At 51.4% G+C, this 10,393-nt stretch overlaps 1 protein-coding gene across 1 annotated transcript in view; it reads left to right on the forward strand.

The window, feature by feature from the left end:
- The window catches only part of SH3PXD2B (SH3 and PX domains 2B), a gene marked incomplete at both ends in the record, with an annotated part of 62,948 nt that extends 59,194 nt beyond the window's left edge, over positions 1-3,754 (forward strand). The window contains 4 exons of the mRNA XM_079542568.1: positions 153-379; positions 598-647; positions 1,314-1,439; positions 2,324-3,754. Coding sequence (XP_079398694.1) covers positions 153-379; positions 598-647; positions 1,314-1,439; positions 2,324-3,754 — 1,834 coding nt within the window. The remainder of the gene's footprint in view (positions 1-152; positions 380-597; positions 648-1,313; positions 1,440-2,323) is intronic.
- Between the last annotated feature and the right edge of the window lie 6,639 nt (positions 3,755-10,393).

The raw sequence follows: 10,393 nt of genomic DNA on the forward strand, positions 1-10,393 counted from the left end.
GCCCAGAGGATGCAGAGCCTGATTCTGAGCAAGTTCATTTTGCCCAGGTCATTGTGGTGACCCTGTGTTGCTGCAGTGCAGTGGGTTGCTCCGTTTGCAGACTTGTGGTGGCACTGTGACTCCATGCAGTGACACTGCCGTTGTCACCACAGGTACCAGGGCCAAGAAGGCTGGGCTCCTGCCTCCTATCTCAAGAAAGGGAATGGAGAGATGTTCTCACAGAAGCTGGGGTCTGGCTCCTCCACTCATTCCTGTGCCTTGGATCTGGATGGCATCTCCCGGCAGCAGGTTGTCACCAGCCGAGAGAAGGATGGGCTCGCTGGCCAGAGGGATGGGAGGTTTGACAACCGTCCCCTGCCCAACGCTGACATCCGCCGCAGTAAGTGGTGGGTTGGGAGGACGCTGGTGGTGGCTGGGTGTCAGTGCAGCCTTTCCTGCACGCTTCCAGGCAGCGCAGCACAAAAAGGGGGCAGAAGGCTCTGCAGGTAGGTCTCGAGGTGGCACCACCTTTCTGTTGCGTTTTTCACTCCCCTTCTGGAAAATCTTATGGAACCAAAAACTAGACCCTCAACAGCATCTGAAATCCTTCCTCCACAGAGTCACCGAAGATGAGGCAGAGACCCCCTCCTCGCAGAGATCTCACTATAGTAAGTGTATTCTGAGCCCTCCCAGAGGCTTGGAGACCCAAAGAGGGGGGAGGTATCAGATCTGATGCCTGATTCTTGATTTTTTTTTTTTTTTTTTTTATTTTATTTTTTTTTTTAAGCATCTGCTTACTGATAAAGTCATCACTGGGGAGGGAATACTGGGATAGGCAGTCCCTGCTTGGGACCAGTGCAGCTATCCCTACATCCCACTTGCCAGCTGACACAGAAGAGCAGTAATGGGAAAGGGAACTGGAGAGAAACGTGAAAAGGGGACATTGGTCACTGGCTACTCTTTGCTTGGGATGGACTCTGCTCTTAGTGGGGGCTAGAGCATGCATGCTGTCTTTCTTCTGTCTTAAGTCCTAAATTGTATTTAGGTAAAACTTTGGTCAGTCTGTCCTGCAAGGCTAGTTTGCCAGTGCGATGTAGCAAACTCTCTCTCTCCTTCTGGAGAGAGTAATTCTGCTGTCAGTAATAGCTATGGGCAGTTTTCTGATCATCCTGAAAGCATTTTGCTGCTTTGTGTTGATGAGGATGCTGAGTGGGCTGAGCTGATCTCCTTGGTGTGCTTGGGCTACCTGGTTGTTCTGCAGGCTGTTGGTCTGTGCACGCATTATGTTGCACCTTCTGTAGAAACATGCTGATGGGTTTTCTTTATTTTCATAGCCACGTGGTTTGAACCTGCCTAAACCTCCTGTCCCTCCTCAAGTGGAAGAGGAATATTACACCATTGCTGACTTCCAGACCACCATCCCTGATGGCATCAGCTTCCAGGCAGGAATGAAAGTAGAGGTGAGTCTGTCCCTGTGCTCTTTGCATCTTCACTTCCTAATTTCCATTGCTCTGGGACCTCTTTCAGGCAGGAGCTCTCTTTCCAGGCAGGAAATGCCACAGTGTTCTTGGTGTTTGTGATCACCTCTGGACATAACATCACAGGTTATCCTCCAGCAGGAGAGAAACCTGTAAGAGCTTGTGAGACTTTACAGTCTCTGGTGTTCTTGTGGCCTTCTGTCCCCTGAGTATGGTGTTATCTGAGCTCATGGAAGGTAAGACTACATGACAAATAGAGTTATAGGTGACATTCTTTTTCTTACTTAGGCCAAATATAATACTATAAGCCCAGAACTGTTTACTTGGCACAGCTGGTTTTGCTCACAGAATCCCTGTTGTAGATGTGATTTTTGTTTTTTCGGACTGTATACACTGTGCCTTTCCTATGGGGATTTTTCTTGTATGGCTGCCCCACTTTGCTCATCCCATGTCCTGGTCCCACTTCAGCAGTGCACTGAAACCAGCCAGCTGCTGATCAGCGCAGTGACATGGGGTTGATCATCCCAACAGTGCCGCACAGTGGCCACTGCCTGCACCCAGCATCCCAGCTGTGTCTGCTGCAGCATCTTTGGCGTGGCTGTTTCGTTCCTCAGTCATGCACGTCCCTTAGCAGGATTCCCTCCTTTTTGGATACCAGTCTTGTGCTTTTCATGCTGAGCTGAGCACGCAGTTGGAAAAATGTTGTTTTCTGGATTTTCACATGATTATATTGTATTTAGATATCAAGTTAGGGAGGCAGAAGCCTCAAATTCATGTGTCACTATGATGTTATTTCAGAGATACCAAGCATCCCCTTTTTTGCAGAGTGCATGAGTGCACGACTGAAGTCTCCTTTCCTCCTGCAGGTTATCGAGAAGAACCTGAGTGGCTGGTGGTACATTCAGATTGAGGAGAAGGAAGGCTGGGCCCCTGCTACGTTTATTGATAAATACAAGAAAACCAGCAACGCGTCCAGGCCGAACTTCTTGGCTCCGCTGCCCAGTGAGATGGCCCAGCTCCGGCTGGGGGATGCTGCAGCAGAAAGCAGTGCCACAGAGGAAGCAACAGGACCATGCAGGCCTCTGCCGGAGGCTCCTCCAAATGGCATGGACTGTGGTACGAAGTGGGCCAAGGACTGCAAGGGGAAGGAGGCTACTGAGAGCGGGGACCTGGCCTTCACTTGTGGCTATGAGGAGATCTCAGACCGGGATGTGGAAGAGAAGCCCAGCCTGCCACCCAGGAAGGAGTCCATCATCAAGTCAGAAGGCGAGTTGCTGGAGAGGCAGAGGCCTCCCCCCAAGCCTCCAGGCATGATTTTGCCAATGATCCCCCCGAAGCAGTCAGCAGCCCCAAAAGACAGCAAGAAGCCTGAGCTGAAACCTGAGAAGAGCAAACTCTTCCAGCTGAAGAATGAAATGGGGCTGGAATGCGGACACAAGGTGTCAGCCAAGGAGGTGAAAAAGCCAAACCTCCGGCCCATTGTCAAGCCAACCAAGCCAAAAGCTGAGCCTGCAGAGGACAAGCCTGAGCCGATTGCTCAGAACCCCTTCTTGAAGTCAAGACCTCAGATCAAGCCCAAACCTGCCGCAGCCCCTCGGACTGACCCTCCTCCAGCTGATGACAAACTGGACATTTGCAGCCTGCGGAGCAAGCTGAGACCTGCCAAGTGCCCAGAGAAACCCCCTGAGCAGGACACCACCGCCAGCGAAAGCTCCTGCAGTAACACTGCAGTTGCCCCAGAGGCTTCTGGAAGGTTTCAGGAGCGACCAAGCATAGAGAGCAAAGCCCTTCCCAAATGCCCCCCAGGCCCAGCTGTTGCCCTGGCTGCCCGAGAGCCCGCACCGCAGCGCCCGGTTGTGCCGCCCCGCCGGCCTCCGCCACCCAAGAAAACGACGTCTCCTGTTGCTGGCCCCGCGCCTGAAGCCAGGGCATCCCCACTGCCAGGGAGGCCCATGCTGGTTCCCCCCAAAGCCAGGCCCTTCCTGTCTGCTGCCATCCAAGACGAAGCCAAAGCAAAAAGCAGCATAGGCCCAAAGGTAATATCCAAAGTGGTGGAGAGAGGGGAAGGAAGGGAGAGGACGTCAGCCCCCTTCTCCAACCCAGATGTCTCCAAGGAAGCTCTCTACGTGGCAGTGGCGGATTTTGAGGGTGACGAGGAGACCAACAGCTTTAGAGAAGGGACTTTGTTTGAAGTGCGTGAGAAGAACAGCAGCGGCTGGTGGTTCTGCAAGGTCCTGACTGGGGGGCCCTGCTGGGAGGGCTGGATCCCTTCCAACTACCTGCGGAAGAAGCCATAGCCTGTCCTGTTTACACGGTTGGAGGTTCCCTGTTCTCCCACCTATTTAATTAGAGTCTTAATTTATAGTTTTCCGTAAGGCTGGCTTTAAAAAATAATAATTGAAATCCCATACATTCCAGCTGATGCCCCTCTCCTGCCCCGAGCTCCTGCTCTCTCTTGGCCTGGCATAGCAGCCCTACATGTGGGGTACAGTGGCCAGCACAGTTCTCCATGCTGGGGAGAGCCTTGGTAGATGGGTTTTGCCACCTGAACAGGGAATTCGAGAAGCAGCAGCAGCCAGGGAGAGAAACGCAGCTTGGTTTGGTATCAGTGAAGGAAATGTGGCCTCATGGATGGATTTGCTTTTCAGTGAGGCTCAGGGTCATGATTGAGTGTTGTATGTTGTATTGCTTAATCCAAGTGTGTAGCAGAGTCGTACAAGAGATGTGGCCAATAAGGGGGGACTGTTGCTCAGAACGGTCTGTCCCCATAGCCCTGTGTGCATTTGCAGATGAATACACGCTGGAGGCACTCTGGGCTCTGCCTTGCTTTCCCCTGCACATGCATTGGACAGTCCCATGGTCTCTCCCCATTCCACAGTGACAAGTGTTAACTTAAACATCCTCCTGGTGGAAAAAAAGAAGGAAAAAGAAAAGAAAAAAATGCGCATGAACACATACAGCAAGTCCTCTCTGCAGACTGTACCTTGCCATGTTACAGCCAAACAACAAGAGGTGTTTTGCTTCGGTAGCTGAAGAATACTATGCAACACACAGAGGACCATGATGACCCCAGAATCCCTGGAAAGAGGATGCTTTGTTTCCCTTCTGACACAGACTGCACTGCCTGTTGGACTAATAGGGGACCACCTGTTCCCATGACCCACTGAGCTTCCCAGGGCTGGCAGGCAGCAGCCAGGTGGGTCTTCCAGTAGGTGCTGATCTTACCAAGTGCAATCCGGAATGTGGGAGCTCAGCTACTCATCGCATCCAGTTGTGAGGTGTGGCTGGTGCTCAGGTGCTCCCTCCTTTGTCACCCTAGCTTTCTGTTCTCCTGTCCACAAGTGCTTTCAGCTCACCCTGTGTGTTGGTTGGCTCTGGGGGCATCAGGTCAAACAGAGCGGGTTTTATTTCCACACTGACACTGCTGCCTGCTGGGCCTGATCCTGCTGGCAGTGGTGTGTGTCCCAGGGGGAGGATGAAAGTGGTCTGCTTGGCTGCCTCTTCTTTATGCCACTTTCTTCTCTTGCAGAGTCAGAGCCACGTTTCTTTCTTTAGAAGAGCTTCATGCCCTTTGCTTCACTGGGTTTGTGGTTGACCAAGCCTATGTGCCCTTGTTATTCTAATTGCAAGGGGAAGTGCTGCACATGCAGCTCTGCAGCCACATTGTTTGGCTGCTGAAAACAATAAATGTTCTCCTTTTAATTTGAGGTTGGTGGAATTGAAGACACTCTGCACGCCAGAGCCATGCTACCCACTCCCCTGTGCACCTTCTGCCTTCCCATATCCTGTGCTTTCTGCACTGGAATTGTGGACGTAAAGATACATCTTTGTATATGCAAACTGGGCAGGGTTGCACTGGGAAGGTGATGGTTCATCCCAGCCCCACTGTAGCTATAGGGAAGCCCTCACCATTCCAGCAATGCCAGAAGCCCAAAGGTTCATTTAGGTTGCAACCTAACCCAGTAACAGATCCCTGTTAGGAGATGTTGGTGTGTTCCCTGGAGAGCTGCACAGTGGGTTGGGGAAGAAATGCTGCCTTTTCTCTGCTCCAGTAAAACTCCTTTGCTGTGGCAATGAGGGGGGCCAGGCTGAGATAAGGCAAAACAGCCCAGCTGAGCCATGTGGGAGATAGGTCCCCATCCCCTCTGGCTGCTGGCAGTCACAGTGGGGTGACTTGTCCCAGGATGGCAGATCCTTGCTCCTTCTGTGCTGAATGTCCTAACCCCTGAAATGGCTCCCCTTTCTCTGCCTCGTCATCGCCTTCACTGATCCCACTGTTCCTCACCAAGAACAATCCTCTTTCTGTTGCTTCTTTCTGTTGCTTCCAGCCTAAATGAGGGCTATTTCTGCTTTCCTCCCATCCTGGGCCTCAGAACTCGTCCTGCTTCATTTTGCTGACACAAGTACTGTATTGGGCTCGTTGAGCACATGACAGCATCAGTCTTTTGTTTCCAAAGATCTTCCCAGCATCACAGAGGTGTCATCCTCAGTGTGACGGGGCAGCAGGACCCTTACCCCTTCCTGCCGCTCTTCTGTCTGCAACGGCACAGGAGCCCCAGCAGGAAGGTGCCGTTGTACTGATGGCACGTTTGGTGCCACACAGGTGTGCCAGCCCTCTGTGCTTCCATCTGGCGGTACCTTGTGGGTGCTGAGCCCCCGAAATGCCTTGTGAGGAGGAGGAGGGTGGCCCGTGGTACTCAGGCACCTCAGTGGGGGGATGAGGGGAGCTGGGGGAGAGGGCTGGAGGCGCCAGCTCAGTCTCACTCGCTCTCAGTGTGTCTGCCCAGCTCTCGCTGTACGATGTAAGCGTGTATAAATCTGCATTACTGTGGGCGGGTGGGGGTGGCAGCGGAAGATAGATGTAGCTGTGTAAATGCCGTATCTATACGTTCACCATTAGGGGTTGGGTTTCGTGGGTTGGTTTTTTTGTTGTTGTTGATTTTTTTTTTTTTTTTTTTTTTTTCATTCAGTGGGGTTTGGAAGTTTTGTTTTGTTTTGTTTTGTTTTTCAATTTTAATTTTTTTATTTTATTTTTTTCTTTTTTTAAGAAATAAAAAGAAACTGCTTGACTGGTTTCAAGCACCCCTGTGACCCCCGTCTCTGCCTGGTGTGTGTCTGTGCTGTTCCTGGGCCCCAGCTCTGCATAGGGACTGCTCTGGGCACTGCACATGATGTCCTGTAGGTGTAAGGACAGGGCAAGGGTGGTGACATCCAGGAGCCTGAGCACAGGCTTTTGTTTCACCATCCTCACACCCGAATGCTCTGGGGGCAGTGTGTGTATGTGGCCCTATGAATGGTAAGGAAAATGCCTTCTGGCATTGTGCACACGCTGTGCTTGGTCAGGGGGCCTTGGGGCAGGCTGTCACTACAGGATGAGGCAAGTACAGAGGATAGGAAAAGGCAGGGGCCCTGGATGCCCTCCCCGGGACTCACACAGGTGTGGTGCAAGCTCCGAAACTTGCAGCAAGAGCCTGCTGGCATCTCACAGGCATCAGCCCCCCTCCGCAGATAAGACTGGGCAGCACAGGCTAAGAAGAAGCATTCAGGCACCCATAGCCATCATCAGCTTCCTTCACCACCTGCAACTCATAGGAGTTGGAATGCAGACAGTTCAGTGTGGCTATGCCCTTGCCAGCACACAGTTATGAATGAATTCACCCACTCTGCTGCAAACCACATCAGAGGCTGCTGGCCTGCTGTCTGCCTGCAGCTGCCACAGGATACGAACAGCTACAGTGCATGCTCCTGTGCCTCTCTGTTAAATACAGAGCAGCTCTGCAAAACGTAAAGAACAGAAAGAAAGAGCAAGAAGCCCCAGCAGCCCAGTGTGCAGCCCCATTGGTGTGGCTGCAGCAGGATCTGCCCCTGGGCTTAAGGTGCACTGGGCTGATTACTGCAGTGATCTGCCAACTTCTCTACAGTTTGAAATGCAAGGCAGCCCTCTGTACTTGCCAAAGTTTTATTTGTTTCATAAACGAGTAAAATTATATTAATGTAAAACAGGTAAATGGACAAAAATAAAACACACACGGCACTGATCACAAGGCTACAGAGTATTGACATGTAGAGGTGCAGCTCCCCCCCGTGCGTCCCCCCCCCACCCCAGTCCCAATGAGTTGCTTGAGAAGCTCAATGCAGAGGTCCAACATCTGAGTCAGCTTCAGCATGTTGTGCAGATCACAGGACTGAATCATAAAGGAAGCAAGAGTAACTGCCTCTGAAGGGGAAAGGAAAGGGGTTTCCCTCACTCTGCTGTTTTTTCCCCTCTCTTCCTCTTTCTAAGAAAGAAAATGAAATCAATAGGAGCAGGGGGAAAAAAAAAAAATCAATGGAAATTAACACTATTTTGCTACTATATATATATATATATATATATGTAACTTCATACACACATATATATATATAAATACAAAGCAGGCTTCTTGGTGAACACAAAACTCTACAACACTACCATTGATCTGTGTTATGTTCTCCCCGTTTTATTTTAAAAGTTGTTTTTAAAAAGGATAAAAAGTGCACAGACACCCTTATAAGGCACAAACAGATCTTCTGTACAAATCATGTATCATCGGACTGTTTAAAAAAAATAGCAATACGAGTACTAACGATTATATCTGTTAAAGGCTGCCTTTTCCTGGAACTCTTTTTGAGGGGCCTCTGCCACTGTTTTCAAAAAATCCCTGTTGCTCTCTGGCAGGGAGAGCCCCCACTGCTGCCTGTTACCCCTGTGCTGGGTGCTGGCTCTACTCATTCCCCACAGCAGCTCACTGCTTGCTGGTGCTGCCCTCCTGGAAATCAATGGCAGCTGCAGCAGCAAAACCCACCCCTCTGCAACCTGCTCAGCTGGTAATTTTTGCCATTTCTCCTTGCTGGCTTAAAATACAAGAGCTGCACCAAAAAATGAACCAGTTGTGCAGTCAGCCCTGCTTGTTGAAGACCTGAGGTGCCAGCCAAGCAAATGGGCTACATGCATCACTGCAGCTGAATGCCAGCTCCCAACAGAGCAGGCAGCCCTGCAACAGGGAGTGTGGGGACAGCCAGTGGCATCTGTTAGTCCAGTGTGATCCCAGCCAGCATCATTTGCTGTGAATTCAGCTTTCCTTGAGCTCCTCCTCATGCTAAGAGTTCCCCCTGCAGCCCATGCACAGCAAGGGCACAGGGCAGCCCACCTGGCCAGGTGTCACCCAACAGCCCCAGCTGTGCCACCACAGCTCCCCGTGCTGTGCCCACTAACTACAGCGAGGCCTTGAGCTATAAAGGCTAGGCTAAGCAAGTGTTTGGGGGGATCCACAGGCAGGCAGCCTTGAGGTCATCACTGCAACACTTCAGCTGCTGGAAAAAACCTTGGCCTCTTGATTATGCAACAGTGGTGCTGTACAGGCAGGGATGAGCCACGTTTCCCAAAAGGGCTCTGCAATACCAGCAGGCACTCGTGTCAATGAAGCAGGACAGTGGCTGAGAAATCCCATTTTAAAGCAGCCTCTCATCTATACACTTAATTGAAATGCTCATTAGCTCTTTAAGTTTTAAAACAAAAAAAGTTTTCTCTATGCCCTGCCTGCTGGGTGTATGTAGGACAGCTCACTGCCCCCAGGGAGAGAGAGAGCAGCCCCACAGCCCCCACTGGGCAGCATGGCCAGGCCACCAACAGCAGTAGCAGCAGAGAGTCAGCAGCACACCCATGGCATGGAGGGACAGGAGCATCCCTCTGCACTCAGCGGCCCTGCAGCACATGGGTTGCTTTTCTCCATTTTTGGACTGAAATGTGGTAACTACACCTTTCTTACTCACTTGGTGGCACACAATCATTGAGCTAGAATGACATCAGCCCCTCTTTCAGCCTCTGGTTTGCATCATGAAATGCAGCCAGGCCTGAGTCTTGTGTGGGAGGAAGCCTGCAGGGGGACAAAGGATAGCTGTGGGAGCATCAGGGAGGACACCAAGCCCTGCACAGACCCACTGCCTGCCCATACACTTCCCTCCTCCTCTAGGTTGCTGCTGCTCATGGCTGTCTAACACCACAGCTGAAATCCATTTACCTTTTAAGTCTAATAATAGCCTCAGAGCCTTTCCTTCCACCTCCCCTGCAAAGCCAAGTTTGATCCCTATTCATCCCAATGAGTTCTTGCCTGTGGCTGAAGCCTCTCCTGGCAGCCAGCGTGTGGGCAGTGGGAGCTGTGCTGGGAAATCCAGAGAGGCAGAAGAAAAATGGCACAGTGCCCAGAAAGAAGGTGAGCCCACAGGGACTGGGGAAGGATAAGAGACATGAGCCAAGCAGGTCCCTATGAGACCACAACTGCCCCATGCTGGGAGGAGCAGAGCAAAACCTGGGCCCTGTTCCACCAAAAAAAGCAAGAGCTGCTGCAGCCAAGCCAAAGGAAGCAGCTCCTCCACATGCCCCAGCAGCCTGCTCAAAACCCAAACAAATGACAGTCTAGTTGTGCTACTATTTTGGCCTTTGCTTGCTTCCCTTAAATGGATGGGTATTAAATTTTCAGATCAATTTTGTCCACTCCAAACCCTCCCACTGGGCCACATTCTAATTTTGCTCCACCACAGCACCAGCAGCACAGAGTTGTCTGAGCTCTGGGGCCGGGCAATCCAGCAGCACCCAGCGAACGGCAGCATTCCCTCCCAACCCACATCACATCAGCCTCATCCTCTGCAGGATAAAAAAGCTTGGCACAGGGAATTTCCCATCTGCAGCTGGGTCAGATTCCTACCGCAATTCACTCTGTGGGCACACAGCCCAGCAGCACTGCCCCATGTGATCCTTATCTCAATTTGATCCCTGAATTATGCCCTACCAATCAAATAAGGAAACACAGATAACGAGCCACTTGATTACAACTGACCAGCACGATAACCCATAAGCAGGGACGGAAAGGCATGGTTACTGCTAGCGGTGGTCTCCCTTCCCAAGCCCAAGCCGGGCG

Source organism: Tetrao urogallus (assembly GCF_951394365.1).
Source record: "Tetrao urogallus genome assembly, chromosome: 14".
Classification (NCBI taxonomy): Eukaryota; Metazoa; Chordata; class Aves; order Galliformes; family Phasianidae; genus Tetrao; species Tetrao urogallus.